The sequence below is a fragment of the Salvelinus alpinus genome, chromosome 3 (assembly GCF_045679555.1).
Source record: "Salvelinus alpinus chromosome 3, SLU_Salpinus.1, whole genome shotgun sequence".
NCBI classification, from domain to species: Eukaryota; Metazoa; Chordata; class Actinopteri; order Salmoniformes; family Salmonidae; genus Salvelinus; species Salvelinus alpinus.
The window spans coordinates 50,746,602-50,767,732 of NC_092088.1; the positions used below are offsets into that span (position 1 = coordinate 50,746,602).

The 21,131-nt window shown below is 39.9% G+C and overlaps 1 protein-coding gene across 2 annotated transcripts in view; it reads left to right on the top strand.

Moving 5' to 3' along the window:
* The window catches only part of LOC139570895 (VPS10 domain-containing receptor SorCS3-like), a 71,284-nt gene extending 52,661 nt beyond the window's left edge, over positions 1-18,623 (top strand). Inside the window, exons 9-27 of one of the 2 annotated variants that reach the window (XM_071393199.1) lie at positions 134-313; positions 580-726; positions 5,033-5,135; positions 5,453-5,529; positions 5,652-5,746; positions 10,405-10,506; positions 10,840-10,957; positions 11,282-11,415; positions 11,954-12,067; positions 12,291-12,462; positions 12,863-13,046; positions 13,479-13,612; positions 13,820-13,943; positions 14,235-14,347; positions 14,568-14,699; positions 14,920-15,019; positions 15,933-16,038; positions 16,216-16,376; positions 17,692-18,623. In XM_071393199.1, the coding sequence (XP_071249300.1) occupies positions 134-313; positions 580-726; positions 5,033-5,135; positions 5,453-5,529; positions 5,652-5,746; positions 10,405-10,506; positions 10,840-10,957; positions 11,282-11,415; positions 11,954-12,067; positions 12,291-12,462; positions 12,863-13,046; positions 13,479-13,612; positions 13,820-13,943; positions 14,235-14,347; positions 14,568-14,699; positions 14,920-15,019; positions 15,933-16,038; positions 16,216-16,376; positions 17,692-17,756 (2,361 nt within the window). In that variant the 3' untranslated portion in view covers positions 17,757-18,623. The remainder of the gene's footprint in view (positions 1-133; positions 314-579; positions 727-5,032; positions 5,136-5,452; positions 5,530-5,651; positions 5,747-10,404; positions 10,507-10,839; positions 10,958-11,281; positions 11,416-11,953; positions 12,068-12,290; positions 12,463-12,862; positions 13,047-13,478; positions 13,613-13,819; positions 13,944-14,234; positions 14,348-14,567; positions 14,700-14,919; positions 15,020-15,932; positions 16,039-16,215; positions 16,377-17,691) is intronic. The other variant, XM_071393200.1, reaches the window with a different exon arrangement.
* Positions 18,624-21,131: the final 2,508 nt, after the last annotated feature.

Sequence of the window (21,131 nt, forward strand, 5' to 3'; positions counted from 1 at the left end):
ACAATAAAAGCTCATTTACCAACATTTCTGAAAATGTATGTATAGTGTTTTGGAATGAAACTCTTAATTTGTCTCTATCTATCTACCTGCCTGTCTATTCACCCTTCCACGCTCTCTCTCTCTCATCTAACAGGACATGCACATCATCAGTACAGATAAGAAGCAGGTGTTTGCGGCTGTACAGGAGTGGAACCAGAATTACACCTACAGCCTGTATATCTCAGACTCTCCAGGGGTCTACTTCACTCTGTCTTTAGAGAACCTCAGGACCAGAAGAGAGCCAGGTGGAAATTTACTGGTCGACATGTATAAGGTACATCTACTGTATGTGTATGTAAGGCACTCTCCCTGTGGAAGGACCTCCATAAGGCGCTCTTAGTTAAACCATATTACTATTTTAGGTACCGTTTGTTTGGTACCTCTGAAGGCACACTTCCTATGTATGATTTAATCTCCGCTGTAGTTTTGCATAGTGCAAGGACTTTTCATAACCATAACCAAGTTGTTTAAAATAATGACATACACTCTCTCAATGTGATATCTCTTTTTTTGAATCTGTTTGGCTTATTGTCATTCTAGGTAGAAGGAATAAACGGCATATTTTTTGCAAACAAATTGGTGGACCATGAAGTGAAGACTTTCATTACCTATAACAAGGGTCAGACCTGGGCCCTTCTGCAAGCCCCTAACACTGATGTGGCTGGAAACAGTCTGCACTGCATCCTGGTGAGCTGAAGTCATTGGGGTGGATGATACTGCTTCTTAAAGTATTCATTCATCAAATGTTTTAACCCACCGAAAGCTTGTTGATTTAATAGTAAGAGTTGTTCATGGCAGTTGCCTGGTCTCTAATCAGTTTTTACTTTTACTTTTCTACATTGTCAGGCAAAGGGTTGGTAGGGGAATCTCATCCTAGACATGTAGTTCAATACATTCCAGTCCATCAAGCGGTTCAAAATCTACATTAACCTCAAATATTTCAATTTGACAACTTAATCGCTGTAAATACATCACCCTAATGAAAGTTACATTACAATAAATGGCAGTTAGACAGTGCCCCATGGTGATCTGTGTTAGATATGTTTGATATTCATTTAAATAATCTATTTTTTTTATATGAAAAGCGAGTTAAAATAATATGCACATATTATGCATTTCTAAAAGAATGTATAATATGGCTCAGACACGAGACGTATGTGGCAGGGTCTACAGGCAATTACGGACTACAAAAAGAAAACCAGCCATGTCACAGACACCGACGTCTTGCTTCCGGACAAACTAAACACCTTCTTTGCCCGCAATGAGGATAATACAGTGCCCCCGATGAGGCCTGCTACCAAGGACTGTGGAACCCCCCTCTCCTTCTCCGTGGCCGACGTGAGTAAGACATTTAAACGTGTTAACCCTCGCAAGGCTGTTGGCCCAGACGGCATCCCTAGCCGCGACCTCAGAGCATGCGCAGACCAGCTGGCTGGTGTGTTTACGGACATATTCAATCGCTCCCTATGCCAGTCTGCTGTCCCCACATGCTTCAAGATGGCCACCATTGTTCCTGTACTCAAGAAGGCAAATATTACTGAACTAAATTACTATTGGGGCGATAGTCATCATGAAGTGCTTTGAGAGACAAGTCAAGGATCATATCACTTTCACCTTACCTGCTACCTGCACAGGCATTTCGCTACACTCGCATTAACATTGCTAACCATGTGTATGTGACCAATAAAATTGTATTTGAGAGGGAAAATGTATATAATTGTCACACCCTGATCAGTGTCATCTGTCCTCGTTATTGTCTCCACCCCCTCCAGGTGTTGCTTGTTTTCCCCAGTGTATTTATCCCTGTTTCCTGTCTCTCTGTGCCAGTTCGTCTTGTATGTTTCCAAGTCAACCAGCATTTTTCCCGTTCTCCTGCTTTTTGCATTCTCCTATTTCTAGTCCTCCCGGTTTTGACTCTCGCCTGTTTCTGGACTTTGTACCCGCCTGCCTGACCACGAGCCTGTCTGCCACTCTGTACCTCCTGGACTCTGATCTGGTTTTGACCTTTTTGCCTGTCCACGACCATTCTCTTGCCTACCCCTTTGGATTAATAAACATTGTAAGACTCCAACCATCTGCCTCCTGTGTCTGCAATTGGGTCCCGCATTGTGCCTAGATAATAATATTGTTTTTGTCTGTCATACAAATTGCCTCCCCTCTGGGGGAATTACATCAGAGACATTAGTAATTTAGATGTATCAGTAAATGAAACAATTTTGTCATATTAGTCTTTGCACCTTGGATAATTTTTTTATTACATGGCTTGTTTGCTTCAGAATGGAACAGCCAGCTCCAATGTCCTTTGTAGCCAGTTTAAATCTGTTGGTGAAAAATATTCAAATGTTGATTTGTTTCATAAATGGTCATTGCGAACTTCCTTTTCAAAGAGATTAGTTTGAACACAGAGTCATATATAAATGAGTAAGATATACACTGAGTATACAAAACATTAAGGATACCTGCGCTTTCCATGAAATAGACTGACCAGGTGAATCCAGGTAAAAGCTATGATCCCTTATTGATGTCACTTGTTAAATTCACTTCAATCAGTGTAGATGAAGGGGAGGAGACAAGTTAAAGAAGGATTTTTAAGCCTTGAGACAACTGTATATGTGTGCCATTCAGAGGGTGAATGGGAAAGACAAAATATTGAAGTGCCTTTGAACTAGGCATGGTAGTAAGTGCCAGGCGCACATGTTTGTGTCAAGAACTGCAACACAGCTTGGGTTTTCACGCTCGACAGTTTCCCGTGTGTATCAAGAATGGTCCACCACTCAAAGGACATTAATCCAACTTGACACTACTGTGGGAAGCATTGGAGTCAACATGTTCCAGCATCCCTGTGAAATGCCCCGGGGGGGGGGTCCTAATGTTTGGTATACCTAGTATAGATCCGTATAAGATGCATTTTATTTGATGTATTGGTTTAGGCACAGTGGCGATTTTAGCATGTAAATCTTGGTGGGACAAAAAAAGATATACCGTATATGTTTTGATGCATGCCAGCAAAGCCACTACACAACACTAAACAATACATTAATTGCACTATAATGGTGACAAACTGTACCCACAAACTGTTAGGGCCTACATAAAGCCTTCCCAACAGCAGTCCCAACACCTTACCACTGCCACACCTGGCTATCAGCAAAACCTTGTCTGGCAGTGAAACAGTTCATTAAGCCTCATTTACTACCTTTCAAAAAAATAACTGATATGGCTGACTTGCTTAAACAAATTTGGTTTATACTGACAATTGAGATGTAAAATCTATAGCATAAGGGGACGACAAGCAGATAAGTGGAAATCCGTAGTTCAGAATAAAACGTTAATGAGCGAGCTAGGACGGACATAGTCAAAATAACTTTGTTCAGCACTTTGTTCAGCACAGAATTCAGAACATGGGCCATTTTTTACAGTATTCTCCCTGTACACCAAGTCAGAATGGTAGGATAAATAAATGGGGCATGTAAGCAGACAATGAAAGCTCTTACAATATTCAATGATTACATTTCTTTAAAACAGGCTATAGGCTACATGTGCACCACCAAGAGAGAACAATAGGCTAAATTATAAGGGGGACATTGACAAAATTCTTAGGGTGATGTACATGGGCTACTAACAGCTTGCTACACAACATACAGTATGCTTCGTATTACAATGGTAGGGCATACAATACTGCCCTACCAAGCAAAAAGGCAGTAACTGCTCATAGCGTGGAACTGAGAAAAATTGCTTTTATTTACCTTGGTTTCACAGTAACATAGTACAGTTACTACTAATATGACCCCCATTTTCACCAAAACACAATACAATAGAGGCAGGATACTTGTACACATGAGTAAGCATGTATTTAATGTTGCAAAAATGACAACTCATTTTTGACCAAATGAGCAGTTACTGCCTTTTTGCTTGGTAGGGCAGAATACATTTTTGGACTCACCTTGTTGTGCTGTGCTCACTTAAACAGGAACAGGCGCGGCAGTCCTTTGTGGGCATATTTTGTCATCAAAGTCTGGCATTCTCTGAATTTATGGTGCTTTCAAGACAACTGCCAACTCTGGAAAAAAACAAGGTTGAATCATGATGACGTCAGTGATCTTCAAGTCAGAGCTCTAGAAAGAGGCCTGAGTTCCCGACTTTCAATTCTGAGTTGGATGACCGTTCAAAACGTTTTTTCCCAGTCGGAGCTAGTTTTTTTTAGAGTTCCCAGTTGTCTTGAACTCATTGAAGTCTGAGATTTCCAGTTGTTTTGAGTGTGGCAGAAGTCATGCTGGATTGACAGCATGGTCAATGTTGAATGTTTATCCTTTTAAGCTTGGAAAAGAGACCCTTAAACCCAAACTTGGACCACACACCCACTCCACTGAATAGCAGGCTAGTGATTGCTTGCAGTTAGCCACTGACTCCTTTCAAACCACTCATTGTTGAATTTGCGATTTCCAACTTGTTGTGTAATGTTTATGTCCAATGGCCAACGAGCACCAATTTTGTTTTGTCTATGATTTCTCTTCATTATTTCTCTTCATATGACAAGGGTTGAAAAGGATTTGCCAGTAGATTGTCTGCTAGCTTGATGATGACTGCTAGCTTGCTAGCTTAGATTTTGGAAGTATAAAAAAAGCTACTATAGAACATGATTTGACGTCATTTTATCTGTGGCCAATTATCTTGAGCCTTCTTCGATGGGCACTTCTAATGTAACTCAATGGTAGCACCCATGGGGCTTGAATCTTTTAGCTCTACCCGTAGATTTTGCGGTGATGTAGTGTCCCCATGAGTGACAGAACACTGAGCCAATCATGGCGCAACTAGAGAATATTACCAACCCCTACACTCCGTATTTTCTGCTGGCTGCCCCACCACCACAGAAAGCACTGAGAGAGGCTGAAACACCTGCATTTTGGAGCTGCCTTACTCAAGAAAGGCCTTGAAAAACGGGTCGCCACTGTATAGGCCTATGTCTAAATGGAATCCATTGTGTTTGTTTTGGCAGCCATTTTGTTCTCTGCATCTGCACCTGGATATGCCTGTGAACCCTTACCTGCCTGGACGCATCTTCAGTAAGGACTCAGCACCAGGGATCATCGTAGCCACAGGTAGGACAGAAGCCAAAAAGGTTTATACTGCATGATATTTGTGTTCTAGCAACAAAATTGTAAAGACAGGCACAGCTGTTAATGTTGTGCAAGCTTTTATCTGTGGTACTGTAGAAATTTGAAAAATCTTCAAATAGAATACAGATCAATAAAAGTGTTCATAATGGGATCAAGTCCTCCAATCACTAGGGGCAGTCTAAAATATAATGAGCTGCATAGCTATGATAATGTTATGATCGTTTATTTTCTTTGCAAATATGTATCTTTACTATGCAAATATACCGGTATATGAATTCATATTTTCTTTTTTTCCCCAGGCAACATTGGTACAGAGCTGTCCTCCACTAACCTTGGAATGTTTATAACATCTGATGCTGGCAATAGCTGGAGACAGGTGAGACCCATCTTTGCCTCAAAATGGGCTCCGACTTCAGTCCGTTTTTCCTAAATATGCATTATGAATATGAAAAACTATTGATGTAAATCATATGTTTATTGTCTTCTACTTTTTATTAGATATTTGAAGAAGAACTTGGTGTTTGGTTTCTTGACAATGGAGGTGCTTTAGTTGCAGTGTCTTTAGTTGCAACAGTACCCATCCGGCACATATGGTATGTTCATTGTAATTATACTGTAGAGTACAGTGCCTTCAGAAAGTATTCACACCCTTTGACTTTTTCCACGTTGTGTTACAAAGTGGGATAACAATGAATGTAATACTCCCAAATGTAGAATAACAATTCTAACATTTATTAAACATTTATGAAAAATAAAACAGTAATATATTTTGATTAGATAACTATTAACCCCCTTTATACAATGCATGTTAGAAACACATTTGGCAACAAATTACAGCTGTGAGCCTTTTTGGGTAAGTCTGAGAGCTTTGCACACCTGGATTGTACAATGTTTGCTCATTATTCTTCAAAAAATAATTCAAGCTCCATCAAGTTGGTTGTTGATCATTGCTAGAAACCATTTGCATGTCTTGCCATAGATTTTCAAGCCACTTTAGGTCAAAACTGTTACTAGGCCTCTCAGGAACATTCAATGGTGTCTTGGTAAGCAACTCCAGTATAGATTTGGCTTTGTGATTTAGGTTATTGTCCTGCTTAAAGGTGAATTCATCTACCAGTGTATGTTGGAAAGAAGACTCAACCAGGTTTTTCATGGTTTGCTTTATGCTGTTTAATTTTGTCTCAGAAAATTCCCTAGTCCTTACCGATGACAAGCAGACCCACGTCCATGCTTGAAAACATGAAGAGTGGTACTCAGTGATGTGTTGTGTTGGATTTGTCCCAAAAATAATGTTTTGTATTCAGGCCAAAAGTACATTTCTTGCCACATCTTTTGCAATTATTACTTGAGTTCCTTGTTGCAAGCATCATACTTCCGGTGCCGACAGAGATGGGGCAGTAAGCAAATTGGAGTGGGTCTAGGGTGTCAGGTAGGGTGGAGATGATATGGTCCTTGACTAATCTCGCTTCGCGTTCCTAGGAAACTATCTTTAGTCTTTAGTTTTTTTATGTGTTATTTCTTACATTGTTACCCCAGGAAATCTTAAGGTTTATTACATACAGCCGGGAGGAAATATTGGATATAAGAGCAACGTCAACTCAACCAACATTACGACCAGGAATACGACTTTCCCGAAGTGGATCCTCTGTTTGGTCCACCACCCAGGACAATGGATCGGATCCCAGCCGGCGACCCAAAACAACGGCGCCGCAGAAGTGGCAGACGGAGCGGTCTTCTGGTTAGGCTCCGTAGACGGGCACATCGCGCACTGCTCCCGAGCATACTATTCGCCAATGTCTAGTCTCTTGACAACAAGGTAGACGAAATCCGAGCAAGGGTTGCCTTCCAGAGAGACATCAGATATTATAACGTTCTTTATTTCATGGAAAAATGGCTCAATCGGGGAACGTCATCAGAGTCGGTAGAGCCACCTGGTTTCTTCACTCATTGCGCCGACAGAAACAAGCATCTCTCTGGTAAGAAGAAGGACGGAGGTGTATGCCTTATGATTAACGAAACGTGGTGTGATCGTAACAACATACAGGATCTCAAGTCCTTTAGTTCACCTGACCAAGAATTCCTTACAATCAAATGCCGACCTCATTATCTACCAAGAGAATTCTCTTCGATCATAATCACAGTCGTATATATCCCCCCCAAGCAGACATATCGACGTCCCTGAAAGAACTGCATTGGACTCTGTAAACTGGAAACCACATATCCGGAGGCTGCATTTATTGTAACTGGGGATTTTAACAAGGCTAATCTGAAAACAAGGCTCCCTAAATTTTATCAGCATATTGAATGCGCGACCCGGGCTGGAAAAACCCTGGATCATTGTTAATCTAACTTCCACGACGCATACAAAGCCCTCCCCCGCCCTCCGTTCGGAAAATCTGACCACTACTCCATTTTGTTGCTCCCAGTCTATAGACAGAAGCTGAAACAGGAAACACCCGTGCTCAGGTCTGTTCAACGCTGGTCTGACCAATCGGATTCCACGCTTCAAGATTGCGTCGATCACGTGGACTGGGATATGTTCCGCATAGCGTCGGACAATGACATTGATGAATACGCTGATTCGGTGAGCGAGTTTATTAGCAAGTGCATCGGTGATGTTGTACCCACAGTGTCTATTAAAACCTTCTCCAACCAGAGACCGTGGATTGATGGCAGCATTCGTGCAAAACTGAAAGCGCGAACCACTGCTTATAATCAGGGCAAGGCGACCGGAAACATGACCGAATACAAACAGTGTAGCTATTCCCTCCGCAAGGCAATCAAACAAGCTAAGCGTCAGTATAGAGACAAAGTAGTCGCAATTCAACGGGCTCAGACAAGAGAGGTATGTGGCAGGGTCTACAGTCAATCATGGACTACAAAAGGAAAACCAGCCCCGTCGCGGACCACGATGTCTTGCTCCCAGACAAACTAAACAACTTCTTTGCTCGCTTTGAGGACAATACAGTGCCACCAACATGGCACTGCTACGGCAACTGCTCCACCCACAACCGTAAGGTTCTCCAGAGGGTAGTGAGGTCTGCACAACGCATCACTGGGTGCAAACTACCTGCCCTCCAGGACACCTACACCACACGATATCACAGGAAGGCCAAAAAGATCAGCAAGGACAACAACCATCCGAGCCACTACCTGTTCACCCCGTTATCATCCAGAAGGTGAGGTCAGTACAGGTGCATCAAAGCGGGGACCGGGAGACTGAAAAACAGCTTCTATCTCAAGGCCATCAGACTATTAATTAAACAGCCATCACTAACATTGAGTGGCTGCTGCCAACATACTGACTCATCTCTAGCCACTTTAATAATAAAAAATTGGATGTAATATAGTATGTATCACTAGCCACTTTAAACAATGCCACTTGATATAATGTTTACATACCGTACATTACTCATCTCATATGTATATACTGTACTCTATACCATCTACTGCATCTTGCCTATGCCGTTCGGCTATCATATTCTTATTCATTCCTTTACACTTGTGTGTATAAGGTAGTTGTTGTGAAATTGTTAGATTACTTGTTAGGTATTACTGCATGGTCGGAACTAGACGTACATTTATTTGTACTCCCTGACGAAGCCCATGCAGCCGAAATGCGTCAGATTTTTTAAACTTTATTTCTATTGAACATACCATACAAATAAAGGCATTTTAATTAATTATATGAAGAGTGCCTTGGTCCTCCTTTCTTCTTGATAACTACACTGTTGTTGATCCATCCTCAGTTTTCTTATATCACAACCATTCAACTCTGTAACTGTTTTAAAATCACTATTGGCCTCATGTTGAAATCCCAATCTCCAGCAACTGAGTTAGGAATGACGCCTGTATCTTTGTAGTGACTAGGTGTATTGATACACCATCCAAAGCCTAATTAATAACTTCACCATGCTCAAAGGGATATTCAGCATCTGCTTTTTGTATCTTAACAAATGTTTGCAAGGCATTGAAAAACCTCCCTGGTCTTTGTGGTTGAATCTGTGCTTAACATTCACTACTTGATTGAGGGACCTTACAGATAATTGTGTGTGTGGGGTACAGAGATGGGGAGTTATTTAAAAAATCATGTTAACCACTATTGAACACATTTTTTAAGCAAATTTTTACTCCTGAACTTATTTAGGTTTGCCATAACAAAGGGGTTGAATACTTATTGACTCAAGACATTTCAGCTTTTCATTTTTATTAATTTGGAAAATGTTCTACCAAAAAATTCTAACTTTGACGTTATTGGTTATTGTGTGTAGATCAGTGACAAAAAAATCTGAATTTCAGCTGTAACACAACAAAATGCGGAAAAGTAAAGGGGTGTGAATACTTTCTGAAGGTACTGTATATGGTAGTATAATAATGATATTCATTGTATGTAAAGATGCATTATCCTGTGCCTTATCAGTTGATTTCAGAAACAGGTGTGCAAAGCATAAAGACTAATGTTGATGTTCCCATTTAAGGACACGGTTCATTAAATTCTGATTTCAGTTTTGGTTGTGTTGTTGCATATGATTACATTTAGCCTTTGAAATGCTGATTGGCAAGGTTTATTTGCATGGCCTGTCAGTCTCCAGCAACTGCAACGGTTTCTCTCACCAGATCAAAACTGTCAGAATCCTTTCAACAAAGAATGTCTGTTACCGCTTTGCACTGTTCGTGGGTAAATTACTTTTATGCAAATGTTGCCAAGTCCAGGTTTGAAGTATTGAGGGACTTTGTGGGCCAGGGTCCTTGTGTTGGAACCCTGTCACACCAGATACTTTGATAACCCCCGTACTGAAACAGTGTCACAATCAATTAAGATCTGTGAAGGGTGATTTAAGTCCCTCAATTGTTAGAGCGTGAGTCATATCTCTTTTTTATGTTTTGTCACCCTCGACATTTACCTAGACCTGTGAAACATGAGTTCTATTATTGAGTGCATAGTTGGGATACTTTTCCACATAGAGACCAGGCTGATATGGGTACTTCATTTTTCATCCATGATGAGAATGTATCTTACTGTCATAAGAACGGTATCACTAGGAATTTGGACTCTGTAGAAATGGTTTGAAAATATTTTCTGTTCAACTCTTTTCATTGTCACACAAAGAACAAAGATTACAAAGATGCCAGAGAGTTACATCCTTTGAAATTGTGGTGTACATGTAATTACGCCATTACTAGCATAGTAATTAACTACATTATGTATTTAATCAGATGTTAATATTTGTTGTCCTGTGTTGTGAAATAGGATAAGTCTGGACGAGGGTAAGACATGGGCTCGTCACAGTTTCTCTCTGGTTCCTTTGTTTCTGGATGGAGCTCTTATGCAACCAGAGAATCACATCATCACGTAAGTGGAGTTAGGGTTGGGTCAACATTAAGTAAACAAAGAACTCATATTCTTGGTTACAGGTCATCTGTTTATGAAAGTAAAATAGTGTTGTTATTATGCCTGAATGGGTAAATAGCACCTAAACTTAATTTCTCAATTTACAATGTTTTGTTTGCCAGAGGTACTATACACATAGCTGTGTTTGCAAAGTTATTTATTTTTGTTAATGTGTTTAAGTTGAATGTCTGGGCCACAGCAGCAATACACTAGTCTGGGCAACATCTTCATTTTACAAGAGACACAGACAATAAGGCTAATAACTGACCTAATGTTTTGTTTCGTTGATTTAAGTTTCACTGGACACTTAAGTCGTATTTCAGAATGGCAGCTGATAAAGATTGACTACAAAGCCATCTTTAGCAGGAGATGCATGGACGGAGATTATCAGACTTGGAACCTACATAACAAGGTTATGTACATAATGAAAGTTATTGATTTGATGCCAACATCAAGATAGGCATGTTTGTTTATTGTCACTGTAAACACAGCACATAGATGCATGTACACACACACACACACACACACACGCACACACACACACACACACACACACACACACACACACACACACACACACACACACACACACACACACACACACACGCACACACACACACAAAAACAGCTGAATCACATTGTACATTCATATCATTTCAGGCTATTGATCTGTAAAAAACATTGAATCAATGTAATGAAATTCACCGCAGGGAATGAAATGTAATGTGTTTGATAGGGAGAGCCATGTGTGATGGGAGAAAAGCAGACCTTTATGAAACGGAGGCCAGGGAACCGCTGTATGCTGACCCAGGACTACTCCCGAGTCATATCCTCAGAACCATGCATCTGCAGGGCATATGATTTTGAATGGTAAGTAAAGTTATGGTAGACTTCCTCAGTTGTTACATCAGTGGATAGGCAAGGGGATTGTACATGTAACCCATCCCCCAACACTCTGCTGGACATTAAATGGAATTGTTTCTTAATTACTGGAGCCTCACAGGACTTAACAGCCCCCCTAATCACATATCTAATCACCAAAAACGATTAGTTTGCTCAACTTTATACCTCTTCAATTTCCCTAATGTTCTCCAATTTATTGCATGTAGCCACTGTGCATGCATCCACACAATCCAATTATGGTTTGCAAATTGTGAATGTGACTAAGCGTGTCTAATTTACACAATGACAAATGATTCATTTTCATCCAATTAATAAGTAAGGAATTGCTAAATTAATTCTAAATGTATCTTTATCTCTGAAAATCTCTGCTGACAACAATCATGTCACTAGTTGTAGTCTTGTATGCATACAAAAAATAACTGACCTATTGCTCAACTACAAAAGCTTTTTAGTGTCAGCGAGGGGAAAGTAGATAGTGTTTTATGAGCAGTCTCATGTTTTACAGTGATTATGGGTATGAACGTCAAGCTGACGGAAAGTGTTCACCTGCTTTTTGGTTCGACCCAAATACGGTACCAAGAAGCTGCAGCACTAGCCAGAATTACCTCAATAGCACAGGGTAAGTAACTTGTACTATCCCTCATTCCTTCCTCCCTTGGGCAAAATAACACTTTCTGTGCAGTGATTTGATATTCTGGGTTTTCCCACTCAGTAAGTATTGTTTTTGATTGAATAGGGCCCTATGTTCAGCAAATTACTCTCTCTGCATTGAGACTACAGTAAATCCAGTCTCACTCTCAATTATAAAATGACATCTATGCTGTGAATGTTGTCACTGGTAGGTACAGGAAGGTTTTGTCTAATAACTGCAAAGAGGGAGGAAAGGATGTGTACTCCCCCAGGAAACAGCGTTGTTCCCCCAGGCCTCCCAGAGGCCTCAGACTGACCACCAGCCATGGAGACCTCACCGCCAACCTGGGCAGTAACGTCACCTTCCTGGTGCATCTGGACGATGTGAGTCTCCTCTCCCACCACTAACCAATACTGTGTCATTAGTAGGCATATTATTATTATTTCATCATGGAGCTGTGGAAGTTTGTCTTGGATTATCTTGTGCTTTTGAAGTGTTGGATGACGTGAAGTCCCCAGAGTCTGAACCGCTTTTGTCTGGTTTTGGAATGAAAGAGCACTATGACTCACTGCATTGTCTCTGTTTCTTTTTCTTTCTATCTTTATCTCTCACCTTCTCCTCCTGAGTTCTCTTGTTCGTTCTCATCTCCAGAGTGCTTCTCCTATGTCTAATCTCAAGTCTCATCCCAAGTATTTCCCTAGACAACTCTTCCCTGTGAAAGATAATGCAGTGTCATAACAATCTGTTCTGACTAATGATGTCTGTCTTACTTCCTGTCTCCAGGGAAACTCGTTGTGGACATATATCCAGCTAGACTTTGGGGATGGCATCACGATCATGTACAACCTGAGCCGGAGAGGCGATGGGATCAAACACAGCTATAGAGCACCTGGGATCTTCAGAGTGACAGCACATGCTGAGAACAGCCAGGGATATGACAGCAGCTCCATGTTCTTACATATCACCAGTATGTCAACAAGAAACACTGGCTCCCTTATGTCTCATGTGGTTTCATGATTTTCCCTGCCTAAGCACTTTTGAGCCCTGTCGTCATTGGTCAATGGTGCACTAAATAGGGAATAAGGTGCTATTTTGGATAACTTGGTGTTGACATGAACAAGGGACTGATCAAACTTGACTTTCAGTTGATATGTATTTATACATTTTATATTCTTGTCGATTGTGAATTTAGCATTATATGAATCATGTAAGCCACTGACACCAGTATAGATTACAGATGATCATACGTCAAGAACTATAGATTGACCTACAACAACAATGCATGTTAAGTGCTTATGAAGCTTTTGGATTGTTGGATTTGTAAATTAACTCATTTACTGTTACCAAAATGACTGCATTTGGTTTGTATTGGCCAATGTGGTTCTCTTGTGTGTCTCAGGCCCAGTGGAGCGTGTGTATCTCTCAGCTCCTATTGTGGCCATCAGGAAGAAGGAAGTCAACCTAACTGCTGTGGTCTGGCCCGTCCACCAAAGAACACTAACCTTTTTCTGGTGGTTTGAAAACAGCTCTGAGGTGAGAGTCCTTCTCCCAATACACTGACCATTCCTGCTGTATCTGTGTGGGTGCTACACCTTGCCTAGTTCAGGTACCTTGTTATATTGTAGATTTGAATTGTTTATTCGCAGCAAGTTGTCTTGGTCCTTTGTGTATTCCACGTGTGCTGCAAAAGGCAAGGTTGTGAGGTTTTCTATGCCATTCGCTTTGTCTTGCAAAACCCAGTCCTTAATAACCTTGGGTGGAAGCATCGCGTACACGTTTCAGAAGGAGGGCATGAACAGGGTCATTGTCCAGGTGTCTTCTGGGTGCAACATACTGCAGGATACCAAGGTCATCATTGTTAAAGGTGAGTGGAAAGGACTCCTTCGAAGGCTTAAATATGAATGTAACATAGGTACGCAACTTGTTTTAATCACACATCTTCTATATCCATGTTAACACTGCCTTGTTAGTGAAAATGTGGACGTCTCCTCTACTCCTTTCTACTCACCTCTATGTCATGAGAAACAAGAGTAAATTGTAAATTCATGTTAGGTTATAAGCAATTCCAGCAAACTGAAGGATTCTTAATGGTATGTTGCCACACGGCAAAGCTTTGTGGTAGAGGGTTCATGGAATCGTCCTCCATGTTTCGCAGAGTTCTTCAATTCCCTGCTGTTATCATTCTCTCCGACTTTGGACGAGCACAACCCTGACATCCCTGAGTGGAAAGAGGATGTGGGCCGCGTGGTGAGGACAGCTGTGTCACAGGTATAGGAACGAGGTCCCTCTGGGACAACAGTCGTCATGTGGTTGTCACGCAAAGGCTTTTATGATCTGAACTCTTTCAAAACATGAGACATGATGAGGATAACCCTCCTTAATTCAATGTGACATTTTATTAAGGAAGTCAAGTTAACATAGATGTGTATTATCATGTGTTTTCCCACGGTAGCAGTGTGCATGTTTGACTGGAAGACTGCTGTTACAGGTGTCTGGGTTTCCAGAAGAGCAGCTGTTGGTATCGTTGTTTCCAGGTGTTCCAACAACAGCAGAACTATTTATCCTGCCTGAGACTCCGTTGTCTGAACATGGGAAAGGGAACGAAGAGGACTTAGTGAGTGTAAGCATATTTTTTTTTTGTGCTTTAGGAAATCTTCTAGAACTTCTTATCTTGTAATTAATCTACAAAAAAATTCACATTTGTATCACCAATGGGGTTTAACTGATTTAATTGGTTTTCCAAGATAATGTTATCATCAGCTTTTCTTCAAATTTGAAAGAATAATCTTTGCAAATGCACATTTTGGGGTGGCATGTCCTTTTTCAATTTTGTGAAACAGATTTCAGACATTCTTATAAATGCCCTGAACCAAGGATTGATCCAGTTTGAGTTGAAACCTGACACTCAAATAATTGTTTACATCACACAGCTAACTTCGGGTAAGTTGCAGTTTTTCTTTGACTCTTTCACAGTATAAAGTGCTAAATAACAATGCATAAACAATTCTAAATACTATAATAAACACTGTACTGACACTCAATTCACCACCTGATGTCAACAGCAGACATTGATAGATATTCTTCCTTGAATCTCTTTTGTAACTAGCTTATTACAGTAGATTGTCTTATAGTCATGCAATCAATGATACTTTTAACAACAGATACATTTAGTATGCACCTTGGAAGTCAACAGGGTCAGTTGGATATTAGCATATCACCACAACTTGTCAATCAACCCCACATGACTTTACCCTTTTCATTCAGTTACTGATGTGTCTTAAATTGTGTCTGCATGGAAAGGTCTGAGATGCCTTTAAACTGCTGTAGAAAGGTCAACGACTTCACTGGTCTCCTCTTGGAAGAGAGAAAGATGGGTTGGGGGTGGGTTAATACATACTCTGAATAATATGCCTCAGCACTTAAAGCCATGACTAAGCGCAAACCTTTCAGAGGCATAGGGAGAAAGAGCGGGACCTCATGGATGGAGGCCCTTCTTAAAATGAAACATGACAGATGCTCACTCAGACCTAATGGACACCTGCTAAGTGAATAAAAGCGAATGATTGCTGGTTTCTTCCCTTGTTTTCTCCCATTGAAATTGTTTCTGCTTTTACCAACTCTTGTTTGGCATGGTTGGTTTAGTTTAGTTTATTAGGATCCCCATTAGCTGTAACTAATGCAGCAGCTACTCTTCTTGGTCAGCACAAAACATAAAGTACATGAGAAAGTACAGAACAGTTATAGACAAGAGTAACAAAGACATAACTACATTAAATTAATGATATCAACAAAAGAATTGGCTAAAGCAGAAATCTGTAGGCTAAAGTCTTGTTCTGTCTCTGTATTTCCCCAGCACCTCTGGTTGATTCCAACCCAATTCACAGTAGCTCAGCCATGCTGATGTTGCTGTCTGTGGCGTTTGTTGGTTTAGTTGCATTCTTCATCTTCAAGTTCAAAAGGTATGTTCTCGTAATAATATTGATTGGTTGGTAATAGTCAACCAATTTTTTCTTATTTTGTCTTAGTGGCATTCAAAAGCTACATTATACTCTTAACTATCAACTAAGAAGTGAAGTTGTTACAGAACTGCAGGTTAAGTTCACATGACGTCAGTAGAGTGGTGTCTGGCTTGTTAGGAAAATCCCCTGGATCCATGTCCAGGCTGAGGAGAACCAGGAAAAGGAGCCGGAGAGGATTGGCACGGTTGGGCAGAACAACACCATGTCAAAGATGAAGCACAGTGAGTTCCCCTCAGAGAAGGAACTTACGGAGAAAGAACTAGAGGCCAGGACCAGAGGTAAGTTAGACTTTACCGTATAGAAAAGTGGCGGACTTGCCTAATGGACCTAGAGCCAAGCCAAGCTCCCATGAGCCAGAGCCAAGCTCCCATGAAAATCATCAAATGCCGTAGCCTATGTAAATCATCTGTCCACACACAGCAGAAGACAAATCTCTGTTGTGCGCTGTAACATATGGGAAATAGTTATATTGTAAAATGTCGTAATAGACATCAAGTTAATTTGCAATTTCAATAAATAATCACACTAAATACATTGGTTAAAACGTATAAAAAGTATAATTGAAACATTGCAAAATGTTTTCATCATTGCTAGGACAGCAAGTTTAAAAGCCACAAACTGCTAGCTAGTCAATTAACTCACATATTTTCAAAGAGATAGCTAATGCGTCAAGCGAGCTGCAATAAAAACGACACGGCACCTTATCGTCTATCAGAATAGGTTTATGTCAGATATTGAGTTCTGACAGAATTATGGATTGCAATGGAAAGCATTGTATCAATATTCAGTGTCATGTATTATGATTAGCCATTTCAAGATACAGAAAGTTTCACGGTGTAGGCCTACTGTATTGTACTTGACAAACCCTTAAGTGCCTTTGAATTTAATTGATTTTTTACCATAAGCTCCTGTAAGTATTTGTATTTAATATGGATCCCCAGCATAATTAAGGCAGTTTATACCATTTTTTAAACATTACAATACATTCACAGATTTCACAACACACTGTGTGCCCTCAGGCCCCTACTCCACCATCACCACATATATACAGTACAAAATCCATGTGTACGTGTGTGCATAAAGCATAAAGGTCAACATAGGGAAACCATTGGGTTGTTAAATCAGGTGGACTGCTGACTGTTTTTGACAACAGTGCCACTGCAGTGGTCCTGATAGACATGTGGGCGGAAGGCTTTTTGAGAGGTCAGCACTTTGGACAATCTTCATCTCACAGCAGGTCTCTCCTCCAGCAGACCTTAGTGATCTGAGACAGATAGATTTCTCTTCTGCTGCGTCCCAACTATTTATTCTCAATGGACAGAGCAATATGGGAGCTTTAACTTGTACAATTAGATTCAATAATATGGCCGTTGTGTGTCTGTTAAGATTCCATGATTACTCTGATGCCTGCAGTGGTTCCTATGCTAGTTTAGTTGGTAGGTCGACACAAAGGTCCTCAAAGTGCTGCCAACATCAAAACATTCAAATGATACCAACTGGGGTAATTTGCTTTATTGGGGTGTTGGAGACAATAGTGTCTTTGGGGGCACTATTCATAATAATTATACCTGTGTTTATATATTCTATCACCAGGAGAAAATGGAAGAACTGGGGAGAGAGTGATCACAAGAGAGTTTCCTACTTGTACTAATGTCTAAGAAATGAGATTCTGAATACTGTAAGTACAGGTTGTGGTGTTTCAATGTACCAATTTAAAAAGCTTTGTTTTCACCATATACTTTGGTCGCTGAGAATTGCTAATTAATATGTATTTCACAATACTTTAGAAATCTATATAGCGGGAGAATACATTTGGTGCATATACTTTACTTGAGTATTGAGGAAGCGTAATATGACATCTGTGAATGTCAGAAATAAGAACAGGCCATTGTTGAAAGAGTAATTGTCTTCTTCAGTGCCAGATAGCATTGCTAATGAATACTTTAACGCAACATGATTATCTTACAGATGTACATTTGATCATGACAACTGTATCGACTGTACTATTACACAAGGGAGGTGGAATGTAAATAATAACACATACAGACATACTACAAACTAGTGTGGCTGCTTGGGAAACAATCTCTAGCCTATAATTGAGGCTGTTAAAAGGTGTACAGGTGGATGAAAAGCATGTATGCCAACATTTTCTATTAGATTGTCCATTCTATAATCTTGGCACACTGAACAGAGTTTGTGTTATCTATTAGCCTACTGCTAATACAATAATATTGCTCACTTTTTCTAGCATGTCATAATTCACTTTTTTAACAGTAACATATAAGATAATATGATGAGGTAAGCAAGTGTTGATCATGGTGATTTTAATATTAGTAAAAGTTTTAAACCATTTATCGGATAGTCTTGTTGAAGATTTAGCAAAAGTTGCTTAACATTGTAGTGCATGAGCTATACTGTATTGTTAATTTTGTTAGCTAAGCTAATATTTAAGTTTTTACCCCATAGTTCTTACTGTAAACAAAATGAAATGTAATTGTTCAAAATAAATGTATTTTTCTATGAAAGTAGGCCTATGTTTTTATTTTTTATTTTTTTACATGTACACATTGTATTGATGGAGATGTAAACAAGTATTTCAAGGTAACTAACCTTGAATTCCAAGCTTTATGTTTTCCATAAGCACGGATTCTGATAATTGATGACCATACTGTAGAAACAGAAAGTCTTAAAACACCATGATTGTGTAATGAAACCATGAAAAGTAATGCACCTACTGTAAGCTGAGATCTGGTGTCTGGAGGATGTTTGAATGTAAACCCAATGTAAATGTTTTAATACACAGAATGTGTTTTAAAACAGAAATGTAGTACTCTGAGTAACCCAAAGTGGTTATTCAACCTGAATATTGTTGCTTTTAGGGGTTTCAGTGCATGTAAAAGGCTGCATCAAGACACAACAATATAAAACTGTTTTTCATACAATCAATTAATTAGAAGTGCAAATGGTTTTTAACCTACATATTGATTGGTGATACTTTAAGGGCCTATGGAGAATATTTTTTGTGGATTTCCACCTTTATTTTTTATAATGCTTTATTTTGATGTAAAAAATGTCCCCCCTCTCCGGCACTCGACATTGCAAGTCCTGGCAACCCATCATCATGCACACTTGGCAACCCTCATTACGCACACCTGGACTCCATCACTACCCTGATTACCTTTATTTAACTAGGCAAGTCAGTAACGTAAGAACAAAATATTATTTACAATGATGGCCTACACCGGCCAATTGTGCGCCGCCCTATGGGACTCCCAATCACGGCCAGTTGTTATACAGCCTGGATTCAAACCAGGGTGTCTGTAGTGACAACTCTAGCACTGAGATGCAGTGCCTTAGACTGCTGTGCTACTCTGGAACCAATGGCAGAAGCAAGTGCAGAACCCTCAGTTCTTGCAATTCAACCACCAGTTACTGCTGGTGGTTTGAACACTGTACTTGACAATGCCTGCCAAAATGTTATTTAATGGCAAATTATAAAATACATAGAACAATGTTAAGCATTAAGACACTTCAGAAAAGGGGATCTAATTCTGTACTAGACAGGATTCAAAACATCATAATAGGGTTTCAACCTTTTTTGTTAGTATTCCCAGTCTCTGGCAAGGTTTTGCAAAATACTTGATGAAGTGGTGTTACAACACACGGTGTAATGTTTCAAAACATCTCAAGATGATGTGTTTCAATAATCTACCACAGTTACGGTTTCGTCTCCTTCAGTTGTTCGCAGTTCAGTTGACACTAGTTTTGGTCTTACAAAGCACCTCATTTTAACAGTGTAATGCTTAATGTTATTCACCATGGTTCAGTGATAGTCTACCTTGTAATAATTGTTTGCCACAGAAGTGATAGACAAACAAAGCTATTTCTATATGTATGTCCTCTCTGTCAGAGGAGTTGTCTGTACTGTCATCGCGACAGCCTCTAACACAAACACCCCCCAGCTTCCTGAATCTCTGTTTTACTATTATCCCCAAAGGTTTTGCACAGTGAGTCCTGGCTGGAACACATATCCCTTATATCTGCCAGCTAAGGCTAGACATGCACACTGACACTCACACTTCCTGATTATCCAGCATAGTCCCCGAAGTAATCTCGTTTTGCTAGAAATCTAAGTTTGTGTGAGATTTTGTACCCCTGACATTAAAGTACAATTTGGTGTCTGAACAGGTGCATTTTTCATTCTCTACTCATCCCCTAATCTCTCTTTCTCTCTCTTTCTTTTTTTTGTGTAACTATTTCAACACCACGTTGTCAAACACCAATCTAAATCATTGCTAAGCAGTTTCCATGTCCCTGGGAGTCTCACTCTACCTACGTTTCTCAGTCCAAATTTACGCCAACTACATTTCTGTAGCAGGGACATAATGCTGTACTCAATTAAAATAAACTATTTCACACTGGGGCTAACACAATATTGCCGCAAGCTATTGTTGTAGGATATTTTTCATTCAAGGTGCTACTCCCCTTCTAGAAACCCACTGGAGTGTGTTTGAGTAATGACAGTGTGCTGTCATTACTCAACTTTTGAGGAAACCCTTTGCACTTAATGCTGTACTTTCTTTGTCATTATGGGATATTGTGTGTAGATTGAAGAGGGGAAAAAACCAATACATTTTAGATTACGGTTGTAACCTAACAATATGTGGAAAAAGTCAAGGGGTCTGAATAATTTCCGAAGGCACTGTACATGCAAAAACACATATTAAAAACAATTATATATTTTTTTACATGCGGTAGAGCATGCTGGGTAAAAAGTTAATTTGTTATCATAACTTCAAAAAAACTGCGTTGATGTGACTTCTCATTTAGTTTTGAGTCAGTACCATATAAACATTTTAAGCAATAATGACTTTTCATTGACTTTGAGTTCAACTTACTAGAAGTATTTTGCGTTAAAAAAGCCTTTGGTTTACAGTGTGGAGAGGGGATAATTAATTTGTTGCACAGTGGGTAAAATGTGGATCTAGTCCATTAGATACACTCCAGGCTTCTTTTCATTGTCCTCCTAGTCA